Below are 22,572 nucleotides of genomic sequence, written 5' to 3'. Positions count from 1 at the left end.
AATTCTAAAACTGTGTGGATTATGGAATTGCCCTCGTTATTAAGTTGGCTTGTATCTTATTCTTTATTTTAAAAAGAAAATTGAAACTATATTTGTACACTTTGCTAGTCTATTTTTGGAGGTTGCACAAACATGCATGAACTTTATCTCTAATTGTGTTATGATAGCTATAGTCGGTAACTTTACTGGTGCTTAATGGTATGGCTTTAGCATGTTTATACTATGGTGCTTGTGTTGCAAATGAATAGATTAGAATAAACTTATTTGCACTGCTAGTTACTGAAAAACAAAATTGCCATGAAAGTCAATCCAATTTGAAAGCCCAGCAAAATCTTCTTTTAAAGAATTGTATTAAAATGAAAATCATTTGGTTGACCTTGGTTAACATTGGTAAAACATTTCAAATGCAATATTGTAATATCCTGCCCTGCAAAAGCATTCTGCTTTACACATTTCAAGTATAGTTACGCCAGAAATCTACATCAAACATGTTAGCGAGTGTTTCTATATGTTTCCACCTGTATAGTTTGTATCCTTTTAGTTCATGCAGCAATGTAATATACAACATTGCTCTTGGAAAGATATATATTAGAGTACAGAAATATCAAGGGTTTTCTGTTTATGGCGATACAGTGCAAAGCATCTTGACTTTAGTACTTTTTCAAACTGTATGAACCTGATGGATAGTGATAGCTGTCTGTGATAGCCATCAGATTGCTCTGCTGAGAGTGTGATTTCTTCAACTGTTTACAATATCACACCAAGGGGCAGAATATTTTTCCCATACTCAACTCTTTTTTTGCCATGCATTCATTCACTTAGCAGTTTGACTATTTCTTGAAATGAATGAATGAGTGAATACTTTGTCACATGTGACGAGTCACAGTGAAAGTGAAAAACAGTCACAGTTTTTGACCCAAGGTATGCAGAGTCGCCACATAAATGGTGCCAACAGTTACAAAGTAACAGGTCCTCTTTTGTTCCGTCCCCCCTCCCCCACGCCAGGTCCTCCTGTTTATGCTGTGTGCAAGACTAACATCTCTCTGCTTACAGTTTAAAAATTACAGGTCAGTGTGCTTGCAAGAATTGTACTTTGAATAAAATACAGTGCCCTCCATAGTGCTTGGGACAAAAACCCATCATTTATTTATTTGCCTCTGTACTCCACAATTTGAGATTTGTAATAGAAAAAAATCATATGTGGTTAAAGTGCACATTGTCAGATTTTAATAAAGGCCATTTTATACATTTTGGTTTCACCATGTAGTGTTTATACACAGTTCCCCTATTTCAGAGCACCATAATGTTTGGGTCACAGCAATGTCATAAAATGTAAGTAGTCATGTTTAATATTTTGTTGCATATGCTTATGCGTATGCATATGCATATGCATATGACTGCTTGACGTCTGCAATTCATGGACAGCACCAGTTGCTGGGTGTCTTCTCTGGTGATGCTTTACCAGGCCTGTATTGTAGCCATCTTTAGCTTATGCTTGTTTTGTGTCTAGTCCCCTTTAGTTTTCTCTTGAGCATATAAAAGGCATTCTCAATTGGGTTCAGATCGGGTGATTGACTTGGCCACTCAAGAATTGACAAGTTTTTAGCTTGGAAAAACACCTTTGTTGCTTCAACAGTATGTTTGGGATCATTGTCTTGCTGTAGAATGGACCACCGGCAGTTTTGAGGCATTTGGTTGAACCTGAGCAGATAGGATGTGTCTATACACTTCAGAATTCATTATACTACTACCATCAGTAGTTGTATCATCAAGGAAGATAAGTGAGCCACTACCTTCAGCAGCCATACATGCCCAGGCCATGACACCCCCACCACCGTGTTTCACAGATGAGGTGGTATGCTTTAGATCTTGGGCAGTTCCTTCTCTCCTCCATACAAGACCTTTTTCTAGAACTGTGGTTGCTCTTTTAAGTACTTCTTGGCAAACTGTAACCCGGCCAACCTATTTTTGCGGCTAACCAGTGGTTTGTATCTTGCAGTGTAGCCTCTGTATTTCTGTTCATGAAGTCTTCTGCGGACAGTGGTCATTGACAAGTCCACACCTGACTCCTGAAGCGTGTTTCTGATCAGTCGGACAGATGTTTGGGGATTTTTCTTTATTATAGAGATAATTCTTCTGTCATCAGCTGTGGAGGTTTTCCTTGGCCTGCCAGTCCCTTTGCAATTAGGAAGCTCACCAGTGCTCTCTTTCTTCTTAATGATGTTCCAAACAGTTGATTTTGGTACACCTAAGGTTTGGCTGATGTCTCTAACAGTTTTATTCTTGTTTCTCAGTCTCATAATGGCTTCTTTGACTTTCATTGACACATCTTTGGTCCTCGTGTTGATAAACAGCAATAAAAGTTTTCAAAGGTGATGGAAAGACGGGAGGAAAGACTAGGTGCTGAGAGCTCTCTTATACCTGCATTAAGGAGGCAATTAAACACACCTGAGCAATTACAAATGCCTGTGATGCCATGTGTCCCAAACATTATGGTGCCCTGAAATGGGGGGACTATGTATAAACGCAGCTGTAATTTCTACATGGTGAAACCAAACTGTATAAAAATACCCTTTAATAAAATCTGACAATGTGCACTTTGATGTGAAAACCACATGTGATTTTTTCTATTACAACTCGCAAATTGTGGAGTACAGAGGCAAATAAATAAATGATGGGTCTTTGTCCCAAACATTATGGAGGGCACCGTACATCTATCATTAGTATTAAAATGATTTACTCTAACTAAATTATATTTCTATTGAGAAATACGGTTAGACTAAAACATGGCTTAGCAATGTGAGCAGAAAATAGCTTTATTTTGGAATAAGGAACCAGCAGGAAACATGATTTCACACGTTGAGAGAAATATTTCATAGGTGGTCTATTTATTTGCAACTGAAATAAAAATAACTCCTTGGAAATTAGAGTCTTAAAGCATGTATTTACCGCTAACTGTTACTAACCTGCTCTGTTCCCCTCCCTTCTATTTGCTGTTTTCTGATTTAAGTTTGTCAGTTGAATTGCTCAGACCATGGTCGGTGTGATTCTTTCAATAAGCGCTGCATATGTGACCCATTCTGGATGGAGAACTTCATTCGAGTTCATCTGGGAGATGGAGAAAGTAATTGTGGTAAGCTTTGGAAGAATAGAAGCATTATCAACCATCAAGCGCATGCCAACTCTGTGGAGATAAGTCTGTCTGATTTAATTTCCCCCACAGTTTTTCCAATGGGATTTTTTTTTTTTTTCTCCACGAGTTATTCTTGTTCTCTTTTGAAAGCTATACTTTATTGTTTTTTCCATCCTTGCAAGTATTGAGTTCCAGACCATAAGCATTTTTTTCCTATTATGTTTAAACAAAATGTTATTTTCTCCCCTCCCCCTGCCCATCTTGTATATTTTACTCTTTTTGCTTTGAATCTGTGACCCTGCTCCTCAGTGCATTTCCTAATTGGAACAGCTTGTCTCACTTTACCTTGCAATGTTCATGTAGATCTATCACATATCTTTGTCTCTTAAATCTGAGCAGAACTATTCTAATCTTTCCAGTCTGAACATAGACTTGAAATTATTATCTCTGGAACTCTGACAGTAAATTGCTTTTGTATGGTGTCCAACGAGAGAAACATCATTTATACAGGAAGAAACTGAAATGGGAACAAAATAAAATATATGTATCTGTGTAATCGTGAAGGATGTCAACTCAAGGCTATTTTACAAAAAAAATTATATGAAAAAGACAAAAGTGCTGGAGTAATTCGACTGGTCGGGGAGCATCTCTGGGGAACATGGATACGTGACGCTTCGGGTCAGGACCCTACTTCAGATTGATTGTGACGGAGAAGGGAAGAAAGCTGGAACAGAGGAGGGTTCTGGACAAAGTCTGGCATGAATTAGGTGGATATAGATGAGGGGCAGGGGTTTGATTGGCAGAAGGTTGGATGAGGCCAGAGATGAAAAGGCAAAAAGTGTGAGATTAGCACAGAAGTTGTGAAGTTGCGGATTGTGAAGCCAGAAGATGGAAAAATAGAAGGAGATGAGAGGCAGGGAAAAGGGTGAGAGTGGGCGTTGGGGGGGGGGGGGGGGGGGGGGGCTAGGGGGGGGTATAGGGGGGGGGGGGGTATGGTGGAGGATGGGGGGGGGGGTAGGATGGTGGGGGGATGGGGAGGGGGGTGGAGTTTGTTAACATTTTTTTAAATTGGAGAATTCATCGTTCCTACTGTTGGGTTGTAAGCTGGGCGTTTCCCACCCCGCCCCCCATGTGGGTCAGCCCAGTAAGCACCTTTTCAGTCTGCCAGCCCCCAGGTCTGTCCTGCCACCCTTTTTCCAACACTTGAGTGTTGCAATAATATCATTACATATTTCTAGCAGCTGCAAGATAGTAGTAATATCTTTGTGAAAACCAAGGAATATTTACACCTGAAATCTTCTTTATAATGGGCTTAGAGAACAAATATATACAGAACATAAATGCGTGCATCGTAGTAAATCTATTTTCTTTGTAGGTGTCTATGTGCGCATTTATAAAACTCTTAAATATTTACATCTCAATCTTTGTCTGTCTCTAGAATGGAGTGTGCTCTATGTTGTCATAGCTGCATTCGTCATACTTGTCTCCATTGGCATTTTAGTGTGGATGGTCCACTGCTTCTGTAAAAGGTAAGAATGCCTCTGCAATCTATAGTACCTGTCTTGTCTCCTTATTCAAGCTTTCTGAACCCATTGGAATTAATTAAAAACAAATAACCTATTCTGCTTCTTTTGAATGCCCTTCCAATCTCATCTATGGAGATGCATGTTTACTGAAGGGAAAGATAAATCATCGATGGTCCATTTAAAGGTTGATCCTTACTAACTGAACCTAGTTCATCTGTATCAACACTCCAACACCTCTCAACTGTTTACAATGCATAGTTCACGAGTGTAATTGAATACCTGCTAAGAATGATATCCTAAAACACTTGAATCTTGCTACCATCCAGGACAAAACAATTACTGATTGGCACCCCACCTACCCATGAAACATTCATATGCTTCGCCATACCTACAATGTCTGGAATGTATGAAATGCACTGCAGTAAATCACCTGGTCTATTCTCTCAGCATCTCTCAACCCTGCAACCCCTGCCATCTCTAAAAATGAAACTAGCAGGTATATAGAAAAGCTATTATCTGCAGGCTCCCCTACATCTGATGTTTCTCTTTCATTGCTGGATCTAAATTCTTGAATCCAATAGCCCTGTGGGAGTATTTTCACCAGAAGAACTGCAATGGTTGAAGATGCTGCTCGCTACTACTTGACAACACTCACAGCTTTAAAAAAAAAAACTCAATTTAAAAAATCAACTCCTTGGTAAATTGAGACATTCCTTCAGCTATTCCACCTCTCCAGTCCAGTCTGATTTTGCTCAAAATAACGGCAAAAATTGAAAAAGATTTTAAAAATGGATCCTTAAATGGGAAATATTCAATCTTGTAATATCTGCAAAATATTAAATCTATTTGCATTTAAGTTAAAATGTCAATATCTCTGCTGATATACATGCACCTGTAACTTGAGTACATTATCACACTTTTCTCAATCCATGGTATCTATCTTTTAAAGCATGAAACATGAGATTGACAGAAAAGACTACTTACAAGCCATGAATAAAGTTATTGTTCCGGAGTGAACATTATACCTCTTCACTGTCTATTCAAAAAATTCAATAACCCTTGTATTCATAGTTACTGGGCTCAAAACAAAGTCTGCTATTTTCCAAAGATGTTGTTTTGGTCAGAGTAGTTATTGGCCAGAACTTATTCCTCAATCAACATTAAATTAAAAAGAGATTATCCCGTGGTTATTGTAGTCTGTACACAAATTCACTACTAAGTGCAGTAGTTGCTACATCACATAGATACTTATTGGCCATTATATATAGACAGAAGCTTTAATTTTCCTTTGCTATAAATGCCTATTTTTTAATTTAGCCAGAAACTGAGGAGGTAGTATAGTAAGACCTGAGTGATCTCCTGGACAAGTGTCGATCGCCTGGATTGGGGTCGGAGAGGAATTTCCCGGATTTTTTTCCCGAATTGGACCTGGGTTTTTATCCGTTTTTTTGCCTCCCCCAGGAGATCACGATGTTTTTGGGGTGGAGAGGGGTGATAGCGGTATAAAGGGGAGGGTAGTGTCTTGTGTTCTGTGTCTTGTGTCTACTGTTTGTGGGTAAGTGTGTCTGTTTAGTGTTCAGCCATGAGCGAATGGCGGTGCGGGCTCGACGGACCTGGTGGTCTACTCTCGCACCTACTTTCTATGTTTCTATGTTTCTATGTAGTAAATAAAATGGAAAACATTTGGCCACTAAACATATAGCGTTGACAAAGGAGAAATTACACTATGCAGCAGAAGTACAGGGTTTGCTGGGTTATATATGGCTCATTTAAAGATGTCCGCATTTACGTAAAGTCTCGCATATTTTTAAAGCATTTTTAAAGATAATTGCTATTAAATGTTTTCTAGTTTATTGTCTCGCGTGTACCAAGGTACAGTGAAAAGCTCTTGTTGTGTGCTTTCCAGTCCACAGAAAGACAATACATGATTACAGTCAAGCCATTTACAGTGTATAGATACAAGAGGAGGGAATAATGTTTAGTGCAAGGAAAAGCCAGCAAAATCTGTTCAAGGATAGTCCGAGTGGTCACCAATGAAACATGGAAACATAGAAAATAGGTGGAGGAGGAAGCCATTCAGCCCTTCCAGCCAGCACTGCCATTCATTGTGATCATGGCTGATCATCTACAATCAGTAACCCGTGCCTATCTTCTCCCCAATACTCCTTGATTCCGCTAGCCCCAAGTGTTCTATCAAACTCTCTTTTAAATTCATCCAGTGAATTGGCCTCCACTGCCTTCAGTGGCAGAGAATTACACAAATTCACAAATCTCTGGGTGAAAAAGTTTTTTCTCATCTCAGTTTTAAATGGCCTCCCCTTTATTCTTAGACTGTGGCCCCTGGTTCTGGACTCCCCCAACATTGGGAACATCTTTCCTGCATCTAGCATGTCCAGTCCTTTTATAATTTTATATGTTTCTATAAGATCCCCCTCATCCTTCTAAATTCCAGTGAATACCAGCCCAGTCTTTCCAACCTTTCCTCATGTGACAGTCCCGCCATCCTGGTGATTAGCCTCGTGAACCTACACTGCACTCCCTCAATAGCAAAGATGTCCTTCTTCAAATTAGGAGACCAAAACTGCACACAATACACCAGTATATAGGTAGGTAGATAGTAGTTCACAACTGCTCTCTGGTTGTGGTAGGATGATTCATTTGCCTGATAACAGCTGGGAAGAAACTGTTCTTGAATCTCAAGGTATATGTTTTCATGGTTGTATACCTTTTGTCTGATGGGAGAGGGGAGAAGAAGAAGTGGCCAGGGTGCGACTCATCGTTGATTGTGCTGCTGGCCTTGCCGAGGTAGTGATGTATAAATGGAGTCAATAGAAGGCTTAATTAACTACTAGAATAAGTGGGTTGGGTCCCTGTCACACAGGAGGCTTGGTCCCCCAACGCAATATTCCACCACTCACCCATAGCCCCCAACTGAACAGGCGCAGCTCATTTCCCTTCATCCCTAGCACTCTCTCCCCCTCCTCTTCACCCTTCCTCTTCTTTCCCCTCTCCCCTCCCCAAACCCTCCCTCACCTCTCTCCCTCTCCTTCTCGGGAGAGGAGGAATGGGTGACGTTTCGGATCGAGACCCTTCTCTTTTGTATTTTCTACCCAACGGGAGAGGGGAGTGAGTGAGTGGTCCATTATTATGTTGGCTACATCTCTGAAGTTGATGGGGGGAGAGGGCTTGTTTGCATGATGGACTGGCCTGCGTTCATAACTGCAATATCTTGTTGTCTTGGGCAAACGCGTTGCACAAGACAACAAGCTGTGATGCATCTGGATAGGATGCATTCTCAGGCGCATCTGCATTGCAGAGATACCGTCTGAGAAACTAGAAGTGTTGGCGTGTTGCCATAGCATCAGTGTGTTTGGATCAAGACAAATTATTGGAGATATTTACACCTGGGAACTTGAAGCTTTCTAACCATCTCAACCTCACCTCCATTGATGCAGATTGGGTTGCCTGCTCTACCTCCCTTCCTGCAGTGGATGTGCAGATCCCTCTTTTTGTTGGCATTGAGGGAAAGAGTTTTGTCCTGATACCGTGTCCTCCATACTGTTAATGTATTATTCTCAGTAGTAGTCCAGAAATCCAGATGTCATCCAGAGGCAAAATTCAAATCCTACCACAGTATCTGGAGAATTTAAATTCAGTTAATTAAATAAATTGGGAGTAAAAATTAGTATTAGTAATCATCTCCAAAGAGCTGCTTGCATGTCATTACAATCTTATCTGGTTTACTAATATCCTTTGAGCTAAAGATGGCAGATCTTTAATGTAGATTTTCTGATGTAATTGTAATTCCAAATCTACCATTGTGGTTGACTCTTAATTCCCCTTTGAAATGATTCAGGAAACTATTTGATTCAAAGGCTGTCAAGGTTGGATAATAAATGCTCGTCTAACCAGCATTCATGTCCTATGAATGAATTAGACGAAAATCTCAAACACATTGTTTTGAAAATTCAGAAATAAAATAATTTTATTTTGTTATTCCATTTTTATTTTAATACATTTGTTAAAATGTTTGAGTCTTCTTGTTCAGCCTGGGTAATCTATTTTATAATATTTGTCTTTTAAATAAATCTTTTTGGAAATAGAGGATCTGCTTTATAAGAAAATAATCTGAAATGCAAAGCTTTATTGTGAAGTAACGCCTTAACACATATATGTTTAATATGTCATTTATTAGGATATGAACTCAATTAAAATAGTAATTATGAATTATTGTTATTTCAGACGTAAAGGAAAGCCTAGAAGAAAAAGCAGATATAAAATATTAGATGCAACAGATGATCATGAAAGTATGGAATTTAAGACTACTTCAAAGCCAGGTATTGGAATAAGAAGGAAACGTTGAAGCTGTGACTCTTGGGGGGAGGTGAAATTACTATACATTTTGTTTACCCCCCCACCCCCTTTCTGTATGGCCAGGCATCACTTATCGTCCTCTGTGAAAGGAATGCAAACTCTTACATTTCTTGCTCTGTCTTCCACCAAGTTGCAGGAACCCACCCAATGAAAAATTACCCCTCAAACCTTTGCTCAGTTCTGTATAGCACCTTTTGTACAGTACCCTTGAAAACCAATAAGCAAGAAACATTTTTTTCTTGGAAGACGTACAGAAATGTATTAGTTTATATACCACATGTTAACACAATGACATATCAAGCGATGTTATATATCTGAAGAAGAGTCGCAACCCGACTCATTACCGATTTATTCTCTCCACGGATGCTGCCTTACCCGCTGAGTTCCTCCAGCACTGTGTTTTACTCAAGATTCCAGCAACTGCACTTCCTTGTGTATCCTTGTTATATATCCTATTTTATTGTCCACCGTGCAATCTCAGAATTGATGTACTTGAGGCAGGTTGCAATAGAGCTTGATTTCCAATGCAGAGTAAATTTTGAAGTTCTGTTCCTATGCAATGTTTCACTCAGTGCTATCTCAATCAGCTCATGTTCAACAGAGATCAGATTGTGTAATTCATGACATTCCCAGTTTTCCATTTATCAAGATTATTCTGGAAAATTCAATGCACTGCAAATCTGGTGGACTAATTAAAAAATAAAAAATAAATTCTTTATTTATATAGCACATTTTTAGTCAACTTGCATTGACCCCAAAGTGCTTCACATAATTACATCCACACACACAGGCAAAGGTGGGTGAAGTGTCTTGCCCAAGGACACACACAGGCAAAGGTGGGTGAAGTGTCTTGCCCAAGGACACAACGACAGTATGCACTCCAAGCGGGATTCGAACCAGCTACCTTCCGGTTGCCAGCCGAACACTTAGCCCATTGTGCCATCTGTCGGCCCGTGCACTAACCGTGCACGCTCATCTCACACTCCCTGTCTCCATTTTCCTCTTTTTTTCATTGAGCCATCATTTATAAAGACATGACCTTGCTGGTGTCACCAAAGGTGAGATTTAGTTGCTTATTTTCCTTGCATCAATTGTTTCATCTTCATTTCAATTACAGGTCAAATGGTGACAATTAAGTTCTTTAATGTGCTCATTCTTAAAATGTCAAGTCGTATCAGGTTTTGGAATCTAATATGTGTTGATAAATGATGCAGTCCGTCAGACTTTTGCAGTTCTCAGGCTGGAATGAAAAATAGAAACTGTCACTTTGTAGAGCTACCCACCATCTAAGTTAAGATATTGGAACATTGATAAAGTGAAATAAAGATTTAGCTGATTTTTTTTTTTTTGAAATTTATCCTCTTCATGGTTATTCCTTCTCATAATTACATTATCATTAATAGCTTTCATACTTCAAAAAGGTTTCCTGTGAAGCACTCCTCTGCTTGTTAATTATGCTATTTTTTAAAAAGTGTTCTTCAACCTTTTCACCTATGGCGAATCATATCAATTTCCAGTTTAACTTTACCTGAGAAAAGAAGATATGGGATATAATTTAAGTTTTCAACTTCTATTCGTCATTAGAAACATAGAAAATAGGTGCAGGAGTAGGCCATTTGGTCCTTTGAGCCAGCACCGCCATTCAATATAATCATGGCTGTTCATCCAAAATCGGTACCCAGTTCCTGCTTTCTCCCCCTATCTCTTGATTCCGTTTGCCCTAAGAGCTATATCTAACTCTCTCTTGAATACATCTTGTTGAACTAGCTACAGATCCAGCATTTTTTATGCAATATGTAAAGCTTGTTTTATAGATGGTAAACCATATGATTGATGCAGATGGACAGGTAAACCAGTGAGTCACAAAGGAAATGGTTTCTTAATATGTTGTTAAGGGAGAAGAATGTGTTTCTGGTAGGGTGGATTGATACAATGTCAATACTTACCTGGTGGGGGAGAGACCATGATCAAAAAGCCAGTTCTCCCAGATCGAGGCTATCCCATTGCACTTCGGGTGTGCTGACACCTGTGATGTCCCAAAGGCGGGATTCTCAACTGCAAAAGTTGTGGTAGTGGGGGACTGTGTTCACACTAAGATAGGGTGACAGTGGCGCAGCAGTAGAGTTGCTGCCTTGTAGCGCCTGAGACCCAATTTCAATCCTGTCTACGGGTGTTGCTTGTATGGAGTTAGTACGTTCTCCCCGTGACCACGTGGGTTTTCGCTGGGAGCTCTGGTTTCCTGCCACACTCCAAAGACATACAGGTTTGTAGGTTAATTGGCTTGGTAAAATTGTAAATTGTCCCTAGTGGGTCTAGGATAGTGTTAGTGTGTGGGGATCGCTGGTCGGCATGAACTTGGTGGGCCGAAGGGCCTGTTTCCGTGCTGTATCTTTCAACTAAACTGAACTCTTGTACTCAATGCCTCAGCCGATCAAGGCAAATATACCATGTCATTGCCTATCTATGTTGCCATTTTCATGGATGATGTACTTGTATACCAAGGAGTCTATTCATCACCACTCCCCAGGGCCCTGTCATTTGCTATATATGTCCTGGCAAGGTCATAAGGGATAGGAGCAGAATTAGGCCATTCAGCCCATCAAGTCTTCCCGCCATTCAATCATGGCTGATCTATCTCTCCCTCCTAACCCCATTCTCCTGCCTTCTCCCCATAACCTCTGACATCCCTACTAATCAAGAATCTATCGATCCATCTATGCCTATAAAAATATAAAATATCTTATAGATAAAAAAAATAAAATATCTATTAAAAATATCAATTGACGGCCTCCACCGCCTTCTGTGGCAAATAATTTCACAAAAATGTTAGTGTAATTTACCAAAATGCATGACTTTGCACTTAACTGGATTAAATTTAATCTGCCACTCTCTTGCCCTCTTTCCCAATTGAATTGGATCCTAATATAAACCTTAAAACAACCTTTTTCTCTATTCATCATACAGGTACCACCAATTTTGTCATAATCTGTAACTTTACTGCCTATATTCTCATTCTAGTTGCTGAATATGCAGCCTATATTCTCATTCTAGATCATTCTCATTCTAGAATATGCAGCCTATATTCTAATTCTAATTCTTAAATATAAATTGGGCAACAGGGGATCCAGTACCAATCTATGTGGCATATCACTGGTCACAAGCTTCCAATCTGAAAGACAACAGTCCACTACCATACTCTGCCTCCTACTACCAGGTAAATTGGCTAGCTTACCCTAGATCCCATGTGCCGTAACTGGCTGGACCACCCTATTGTGCGGGACCTTGTCAAAGGTATTGTTAAGCTCCATTTCGACAATATTTACCACCATTCTTTGGCAATTCTCTTGGTTACCTTTTCAAAAAATACTTGGTCAAATTTGAGATCATTTCTCATGCACATAGCTATACTAATTAATCCTAATTGGCTCTTGCCTTTCCATTGAAAATAAATCCTGTCTTTCAGAATCCCTTACAGTAACTTTCCCAGGTTCATGATTTTTTTATGATTCACATTATTTATTTTCAAGCACTGTCATAACAGTCTAAGTACATTGTGATTAAACCTTGTGCACTGTGGCCAAAACACCAATAAATGTGATTTATCACATACAGTAATGTTTTTTTGTCATGTTATAAATGTGCGTACGTGGCCTGTGTAAGATTTATAGGTATTTATTTCTATTGTCCATACTGAAATTATTTTTACAAATTAGTTCTTGTATAACCAGTTTAAAACTAATGATCACTTTGAAATTAGTGTAATAGCATATTAAACGTCTCTGTTGATAGCTCTTTGGGGCAACAACCCAAAATCCTGGCAGAGTTTTCTATTTTTCATTGTTGCATTTTTGACGGGTATTAAACATTGATATCTTCAGATTTGCTAAAGTGATCCCTGCTATTCAGTTACCCAAATTTTGTTTAATTGCCAAAATGCATTATTTGCAAAATGGAGTTGCCGGTGGATACAAATTTGCAGCTGTGATTTGAATGCGCATTTTAAATTACAACTCTGCAACATGAATTTGGAAAATTTATATTCTCATTTACCAAGTACATGGTTTTATCAAACTATTAACTATTGCATGAGTAAAAAAAATTGAATTAAGAATGGTATTTTTCAAGAATGATTTCCTGCCTGAGAACACTCCCTTTCCCACCGCTTGCATTACAGCATTGCTGATAAATGTCTCATTGTAGTTGGCAGGCAGAAAGCTCCAGCACAGAACACCAGCTTAATGGTTTCGGAATCTGAACTTGACAGTGATGAAGCCATCTTCACCTGGCCAGACAGAGAGAAAGGGAAATTACTGCCAAATCAGAATGGATCAATCCATAATGGACAAATAGTTCATAAAACTAAGAAACAAAGAGAAGAAGTCCTATAACTGGAATCGACTTGTCCGACCTGTAAAAACTATAGATCTAGGGTAGAACCTGTCTCCCAGTATTACACTGTTTCTGCTCAGTAAAATGAAGATTGATCTGAAGCAATAGTGACTGCTACATGGAGAAGTTGTGTGCAATCCCTGTGAAATGTGTCGGTTCAATCGCCCAATTCTTAAACTGCTCTGCATAAGTTTACCAGAACTGGTTTCTCATTTGAAGTCCAGAGAAAAGACACAGGCGAGATGCAAACTGGTCATAAAAAATGTATATGATTGCAACCGTAGCATTTCATTAATTTCTGAAGCTGAAACTTATGGGTACAGTCTCGCTGCCCTCTTGTGGTTTTGAGGTCTTGTGTTTCCAGTGGGACACCTGCTGGAAATCAATTGTATTGCAGCATGAAGGAAATCTCAAAGAACCAAAAAATGTGGTGAAGAACACACTGGATGTCCTGTGAACTTTAATTATCACCTGTGATTTGCAAATGACCGTTTTCTTCAGGTCAATGACTTTATTAATAACTGAAATCTCTGGAAAGCTAAATACTGTGATATTAAACACTATCCTTTAATACTGGATAAAATGCAATGAACTTACACCTTTGAAGAATTATCAGGCGAGCACACAGGGGATTTGCTGTTTTCACCTGTTGTTTAGTTTGAGTTAACTCCTGTATAGAACATTGCACAACTGGTAATGACCTCAGTCATTTTAGCTTTATAAAACTGATTCTCACTGCTTTGTTTCTTGTCAATGTTGGGAATGTGTTTTTTAAATTTTTGTTAGTGTGAAAATTAACAGGGTGGTTTTTAATTTATACTTTGATGGGAAGGAACTGCATTGTATTGTTATTCCCTTTGAATGTAGGTCAATATTTGCTGCTGGGTTGTTTTATTTTAATAAAACTGAAGTCTTCCTTTTAATACACTGGCACCAGACCACATCTCATCACTGGTGAACGATCCAATTGGTGGTAACTTGACATAATTTAATTAGCAAGTGATAATCTTCCCCAGAATAATGCCATTAATTGGGGTAAGATTTTAACCGTTTTGGAAATATACCATTTGTATGCCAACAAGCAAATTGCTGTGGTGACAATAATGAAAAAAATGTTGCAAATTAATTGTGCGCCTTAAATTGAAATGGCAAAAATGAGACCAATGTGATACCAGAATCTGTTCTGCATAATGCAGAACCGCTCTGTTAGATGATGACTTTAAGTCGCAAAGGTTTGTGTTATAATTAATAGGTTGCTAAGACTTGAACAATTGTGAACTAAAATACTGCAGATGGTAGAAATCTGGTTAGAAATACATATTCTGCAATACTAAGCAAGTCATGCCGCATTAGATAATGTTTCAGGTTGCTGACCTTTCTTCTAAAGGCCTGATGAAATCTCATTAAACTGAAACCTTAATTCTGTTTTTCTCTCCATTGATACTGTCTGACTTGTTGAGTGCTTCCAGCATATTCAGTTTTAACTTCACGACTCAAATGTTGAAATTGTTGTCCTATTGTTCGGCATCATTGCTCTGCTGTCAGTTAAAATTAGACTAAAAAAATTACATAACAATGATGTAAATTGGGTCATTTAATTATAATGATAAGATTGACATGCTTTACAGAAAGGTCATTCAAACCAAATTTGGAGTGATGTGAATGGAAATTAGCCAAATTTGGTACGCTTACAGATTGATTCTTGTGCTCTGAGTGTCTTTACTTTTAAAACATGGAAGGATTCGCTGCTCATTAAGTGAGTAAATGAATGTGGTTTGTGGTACAAAGCCGATCATCTGAGAAGATTCCGAGTTGGTGTTGTGTGCTGGACCACATCATCTTGTCAGCTGTCCTCGAGTTGAGAAGAGGAAAAGGATTCAGAAAGTCTTGAATTTTGAGCACATGTGTGGATGCGTTTGTGTTTAGTGGTGATGCTTTGCATATCATGCCAAAATACTGATGATATCAAGTCAAGGCAAAAAAATGTAATAGAAAACACATAATAGAGAACACACTGCAAAGCATTACATATTCAGAAGCACTAGAAAGAGAGAATTTCAACATTCTTGTAGGCAAAGGTTTGTCACATGTCAATGTCAGAAGATTGAATCAGGCCCAGGAGATAACGTGCAAGAAGGAACTATCGTGTTTCCATCAGCATCATGATATGCAATCATATTTATTCAAGAGAATATTTGATTAGGTTGGGATTTTTTTACCATCCCTAGACAGCACATATGGCTTCAATTTAACAAGTGGTCTGAAAGTTGCAAATCCTCAAAAGTTGCATTTTCTAGATTGAGCTGAGTTTAGCAGTACAAATATCCAGTGATGCCATTTTTGATCACCTAACGGAAGAAAGAAATTTCTAAACTTGGCCCGTATAATGTATATGATTTACCAGCTAGGTTGATGAAGGTTTAGTGCAGAAATTCACAATTACTTTTATTGATACTCTGTCAAATTACTGGATGCAGCTTTTCTCCATTCCAAAGTTAGATACAAAATGTTGGAGTACAGCGGGACAGGCAGCATCTCTGGAGTGAAGGAAAAGGTGACGTTTCGGATTCAGACCCTTCTTAGGGTCTCAACCCGAAACGTCACCTATTCCTTTTTCCAGAGATGCTGCCTGTCCTGTTGAGTTATTCCAGCATTTTGTGTCTCATCTTCAGTGTAACCCAGCATCTGCATTTCTTTCATACACTTTTTTCCATTCTGTTCCTTTTTGGGATGTATGACAATAAAACACTCTTGACTCCATGCAGAATTGATAGAGAATAAACAAGTGTTTGTATTCATTAGCAGTTTGACATTGTATCAGCTCATCGTTGCCAGAAACACACTTTAAGTCATTCAGGCCACAGAATAACAATAATATTAAATCCATTTATTTAAAATTAATCTACCATTTTAGCAGCTACAGGGTATAATGACCAGATTGATTTGTTGATAGCATTGGTATCATTTCAGAGTAAGCTACCAGCAATTACTCATTATGATATTTTATAAATATCCATATTTAAATCTGATTTGTAACTAAGCTTTTAATAAATATAACACTAGTGAGGATTAATGCGATCACAAAGTGCTCGTAAGTTGCTTTTGAACTTGCAAATTTGTTTATAATATTTATACCAAGAGGCTAATTATTCATGTCATAAGCTAGCTAACGGCTAAATGACGTTAAAGATGTAAAGATTGAGTAAACATATACAGTTGTAGGAAAAGACCGTTGTATCGTTCACCCTTGCTTGTAAAGCATACACTGTATTGGAAAGTTGCACTATGCACTATGCACCAGCATTTGTGTCTGTGAAAATGCTTGAATGGTTCAGTGTTTATTTTTGTGAAGCATGACCTGTGCTCTGACAAGTAACTGGATGGTCTCTGAGAATAAGCTGATCAGTTGAAATAATTTTTTTTTAAACAAAAGTAGCAAACTGACAAACATTTAATTTTTTTTATCAATGTTTAAATTTGATTTTACAAGAGAAAATAACTAATAATTTGATTTATACGGGTTAGTTTCTTGTTTGCTACATTGTTTTGATATTGAATTATCCAGGAGGTTGATTGATTGTGAAAAATGACAGCAGAATGAGGTTGTATTTTTTGCAAAATGGGCAATGCATCAGCGTTTGATTTCACATCCCCAAAGTAATTTAAAATAGAATTCTTCATTCAGATTATTTCCTCGGTTGTATTGGGCCCAACTGGATATGACAAAATGGTATATTTTCCCATGTACTTTTTTTTCATCCCTGATGAGTTATTTTAGTCAACTTCCTTTGTGGAGATATGAGCCTATCCTGGATAGTTGTGATATATCCTTCATGGAAATTTACCTTCATCAGTTTTTTTTAATTGTTGGTTGAACTCGCTTTTATTCCTAAAATATAAAGGTGTGTTCATACTAAATTGTATCTAGGTAACAGTACTCCATTACCAATTGAATTTTGATAGACCATTCAAAACCAATCCATGCATAGCATTTATATAGACAACATTTGCGTTTTATTTGTTTAAACTCATTGAAAGGCCCACGTTGATTTGTTAATATTTTTGGAAAGTTTATGTTGTTGGTTGTTGTTGAGCCATCAATTTTAAATTACCTCTTATCTGGAATAAATGCATCAAAAATTTAGCTAGAATATCTGAATTTAATTGAAATTACATGCATTTATAGACAGGACTACATTCATTATTTCTTGGGTTCTTGCAATTTATTGAAAGAATGCATTGTAATACAAATTATTTCTATGGAATATTCTTTAGATATCCAAATAAATTTCTACTCCATTGGTTTTCTGGGTGTTTATTATTACATCATGCATGCAAAAAGCTTAAAGTTATTTGTCAATGTTTGTGGTTTTATTATTATTTCTTCAATTTTTAAAGTTAAATTAAGAATTGCTATTTAATATTTGTTTTAATTCATTGCACCTCAAGAAACAATAAAATAAAGAAAACCAGTACGATGTCCTGTAAGATCAAAATTATATGTCGAAAATTTAGTGTTGAATTTGGCTTTCATTTGTAATATGAATTTCTTCCACCATCGGGGAGCTGTGTTCAATCTGCCTCAGAATTGTTCTGGATGGCTTCTTTGACGTCAACTTCTGGCTACTGTGCTCAGTCAAAAACAACCAATTTACAAATTGCAAATGTAAAATGTTTCAAATGTATTGATTGCATTTTTAAATTATGTCTGTGTACTGTGATCTGGATAAAATCTAGTATGAATTGCTTTGAATAGCCCTCCTGTCAATAAATGAAGCATTTCAATTTTCAGTATGTTTATGTAATAATGTTCTATCCTGTAACTCTCCTTTTGATTATTTAACAACCTAATTCTGTTCCATTTAAGATGCGGTTGCGTGGAGTTTTAAATTTTAGATTGATTTTTGCATACCATGCCAAATTAAGAATGATGCCATATGTTTTCAAATTGGACTGTCTTACAAAAGGATTTTCATTTAATCTAAGGTGGGCTCGTAGGATTGAGAATGACTTGCTTCCACTTTCGCCTGTGGTTTCTGATGGAGGTCACATGGGGCAGGCATGTCGGGTGAGACAGGTGGCATCTGATGGGACATGCATGTGGATAGTTTGAGGTGGTGCATCCTTCCACTGTTTATTGTGGATTTTCTGTGCTTCTGGGCTTGGTGTCCTAAATGCTGCACCATTTTGAGCAGCCATGGGCCTGGAATCCCAGGAGTCGGGGGGTATGTTGCATCTTTTCACAGGGCCCTTGAGAATATCCTTCAATCTTTGCCTTGGCCCTGCTGCAATCTCTTCCTGTGCTAGAGTTTGAAATAGAGTGTCTGTTTCGTTGGCCAGGGAATAACGTGAATGAAAATCAAAAACCTGCAGCAGCACTGACATCTGAAATAAAAGTCGAAAACGTATGAATTGCTCAGCAGATCAGGCAGCAAATGTAGTACGGGTAAAAGAGTCAACATTTCAAGTCGATGGTGCTTTATTGGACCTGGAACAATGCGGAGATGACTGAGTATAATTAGGGCCTTGGTTCTATGAATGTTGGCCAAGTAGAGTATGTTGACATTGAATTGTTTATTCTTGCAATGCATTCGATTTATTTTATGGGGGCAGAAGTGGTATCTCTCCATGGTTTGAGATACCTGCTGTAGGAAGTCCAAGATGGATTTCATTTAATATCATACCTGATTACATTTCCATTTTTCCCCTTGGCTGAATGGAAACTCATTTGATGATATGGTTGCAGGTTATGTTGTGCATTTACTTTAAAGTTACAAAGTTACATGAAGCTTCTCTTAAAACAGTATTTCATGATTATTCGTTCCACTGCTGAGAAAGTAATTTGTTGCAGTGGTGAAAATCTGTCAATCATCGCTATTCCAAAGGAACTCTCCAAACTACTGATCTTTGTCAGACACAGCGTTACCGGCGCAACTATGAATGCTTACGATACGATACGATAGAACTTTAATTATCCCAGGAGAGAAATTGATCTGCTAACAGTCATAAAACACAAAATACTTGAAATTAAAGTGACAAATGGAAAGGATTGGGGATGTGCAAAGATTGAGAGGGGGATGGAGGGAGGGAGGGGGAGGGGAGTCAGCCTACCCCACGACAGAAAGGGGAGGAGTTGTACAGTTTGATAGCCACAGGGAAGAAGGATTTCCTGTGGCGTTCTGTACAGCATCTTGGTTGAACCAGTCTGTTGCTGAAGTTGACCAGTGTGTCATGGAGGGAGTGAGCTGTATTGTCTAAGATGCTCCGCAGTTTGAGGAGCATCCTCCCCTCCAATACCAATTCTCATGAATCCAACTCCGCTCCCAGGATGGAGCCAGCCTTCTGGATGAGTTTGTTAATCCTAATGCCATCTGAGGCCTTTGCCCTGCTACCCCAGCACTCAAACTAAACAAGGTTGGAACGTGGTGAAGCAGGCTCCAGGTATGGTTGTAACAATGGAAATTTTGCCCCACACTGCTATTTCCCCAGCCTATAGCTAATATTCAATTTCTTGAGAACAAGCTTGAAGAGCTAAGAGCAAAGCTACTGTTTCACAGGTTTCTGGGACTGCATAATCTTGAGCCTATGTCAAGATGCTATTCATTAACTATAACTTGGCCTTCCAACACCATAATTACGAACAAGATCATCCCTCAACCTCTGGCCCTTTGGCTTGGAGCGTCCATCTGCAACCTGATTCTGGACTTCTTGTCAGCTAGACCTCATTCAGATAGAACTTTGTCATAACATTTCCTCCACCCTGACCCTCAATACTGCTACCCCTCAGGGTTATGTGCTCAGTGCCTTGCTCCACTCCCTGTACACACATGATTGTGTCGATAAGTACAAGAGCTATTCGATCTTTAATTCACCAACGATCCCACTATTGTCCACCATATCTATAACAAAAATGAGGCAAATAACAGGAAAGAGATCAAGAATCACATGTTATGGTGTCGGGATAATAACCTAGCCCTTGATGTCAGCAAGACAAAAGAGTTGGTTGTTAAGCTAAGGAAGTGAGTGGGGGTGGAGGTGGCTCAACCTTATATTCATTAATGGAGCTGCAGTAGAGATGGTCAACAGTTTCAAGTTCCCAGCAACCTAACCCAATGTGCTTTATGATCACCCTTCACATTGATGAGATGGCCAAAAAAGCACGAGAGCATATTTACTACTGAGGTTTCTGAGAAGATTCAGCATATTCACGAGGATTTGCTCGAATTTGTCTGGATGCACCACAGAAAACATTCTGACGAGATGCATCTCGGCCTGGTATGGCAAGTGCTCTGTTCTTGCCAACTTGAACATGCAGAGGGTGGTGAGCACAGCCCAGTCCATCACAGAGCTCATCACTTCCTTCCATCTAGTCCATATTCACGTGTTGAATCAGGAAGGCTGGAAGTATTGTCAAGGATGCTGTCCCCCTAAGCATAATAATAATAATAATAATATCTTTTATTGTCATTGCACATCAGTGCAACGAGATTTAGTATGCAGCTTCCAACCGATGTAAAAGAAAAGTAAAATAAATAAATAAGCTGTGTGACGTGACCATCCGAGGGAGACAGTCCAGGGGGGGTGGGGGGCACTCAGCAGGGCCGGTTCGGAGCCGCTATAGCTCTGGGAATAAAGCTGTTTCTGAGTCTGGAGCTTCGGGCGTAGAAGGCCTTGTAACGTCTGCCGGAGGGAAGTAGTTCAAACAGTCTGTTACAGGGGTGTGATGAGTCTTTATGGATGCTGACGGCCTTCCTGAGGCACCGTGTGTGGTAGATGCCCTCCAAGGCTGGTAGCTGTGTCCCAATAATCCTCTGCGCTCTGTGGACGACGCGCTGAAGAGCTCTCCTCTCCGCCTCCATGCAGCTGAGATACCACACAGAGATGCCATACGTTAATATGCTCTCTGTGGTGCAGCGGTAGAACGTTGTCAGCAGCTGTTGGGGCAGACCAGTCTTTTTTAATGTCCTCAGGAAGAACCGTCGTTGCTGTGCCTTCTTGACCAGCGCAGCGGTGTTGGTGGACCATGTGAGGTCCTCTGAAATGTGAGTGCCCAGAAACTTAAAGTTGGACACTCTCTCCACACTTTCCCCGTAAATGGAGATTGGGGCGTGTTCTCCATTATGGGACCTCCTGAAGTCAATAATCAGCTCCTTCGTCTTGGAGGTGTTTAGTGACAAGTTGTTACATGCGCACCAGTCCGCCAGGTTCTGCACCTCCGCTCTGTATTTTGTTTCATCACCGTTGGTGATCACTGTTGTGTCGTCTGCAAACTTCACGATGGTGTTGGTGTCGAATGCAGGAACACAGTCGTGAGTGAAGAGGGAGTAGAGCATGGGGCTTAGTACACAGCCCTGTGGTGTGCCGGTGCTCAGGGTGATAGTGGAGGACAGGTGCGGGCCCAGTCTCACTGCCTGCGGTCGCTCCGTCAGAAAGTTCAGGATTCAATCGCATATCGGCGAGCTGAGGCCTAGCTGGTGGAGTTTGGTGGTGAGCTTGGTGGGGATGACCGTATTGAATGCAGAGCTATAGTCAATGAAGAGCATCCTCACGTACGTGCCCTGTCTGTCCAGGTGAGTCAGGACAGTGTGAAGAGCCAGAGAGATGGCATCCTCTGTTGATCTATTTGCCCTGTATGCAAATTGATGAGAGTCCAGTGAGGCAGGGATACTGGATTTGATGTGGGAGAGGACCAGCCTTTCGAAGCACTTCATTGGGATTGGAGTTAGGGCAACCGGGCGGTAGTCGTTCAGGTTGGTGACTTTAGACTTTTTCGGCATCAATTTGGTGGCTGTTTTCAGGCACTTGGGGACCGTTGCCAGAGATAGAGACAGATTGAAGATTCTCGTGAATACCTCCGCCAGCTGTACAGCACAGTCCTTTAGTACCCTTCCCTGGACTCCATCCGGGCCTGCAGCCTTGCGTGGATTGATCCTACGCAGAGCGCCCTGTACCTCCTGAGTGCTCAGTGTTAAGGCCTGTCCCTCCGCCATGGCCGGGGTTATTCCACTCCTGGTGGTGTTGCCAGTTTCGAAGCGGGCAAAGAAGGTGTTTAGTTCGTTGGCCAGTGTGATATCACCCTGGGGGCAGGTGGGGCTGTTCTTGTAGTCAGTGATTTCCCTGACACCCTGCCACATGCTTCTGGTGTCCGCG

At 39.7% G+C, this 22,572-nt stretch overlaps 1 protein-coding gene and 1 non-coding gene across 5 annotated transcripts in view; both read left to right on the top strand.

Annotated features, from left to right (window-relative positions):
• The window catches only part of kiaa0319l (KIAA0319 like), a 74,609-nt gene extending 56,396 nt beyond the window's left edge, over positions 1-18,213 (top strand). Inside the window, exons 18-21 of one of the 4 annotated variants that reach the window (XM_033045195.1) lie at positions 3,011-3,133; positions 4,572-4,662; positions 8,902-8,996; positions 13,234-18,213. In XM_033045195.1, coding sequence (XP_032901086.1) covers positions 3,011-3,133; positions 4,572-4,662; positions 8,902-8,996; positions 13,234-13,421 — 497 coding nt within the window. In that variant the 3' untranslated portion in view covers positions 13,422-18,213. Of the gene's footprint in view, positions 1-3,010; positions 3,134-4,571; positions 4,663-8,901; positions 8,997-13,233 lie in introns of those variants that run through there. The other 3 variants (XM_033045196.1, XM_033045197.1, XR_004415956.1) reach the window with 3 other exon arrangements.
• Positions 10,972-11,129, top strand: LOC116988662. Its single transcript, XR_004416018.1, has one exon. It is a non-coding gene; the product is annotated as a U1 spliceosomal RNA (small nuclear RNA).
• Positions 18,214-22,572: the final 4,359 nt, after the last annotated feature.

Source organism: Amblyraja radiata, chromosome 27 (assembly GCF_010909765.2).
Source record: "Amblyraja radiata isolate CabotCenter1 chromosome 27, sAmbRad1.1.pri, whole genome shotgun sequence".
Lineage (NCBI taxonomy): Eukaryota > Metazoa > Chordata > Chondrichthyes > Rajiformes > Rajidae > Amblyraja > Amblyraja radiata.
Note: the sequence above shows the minus strand (reverse complement) of the source record. Positions and strands in the feature narration are given on the sequence as shown.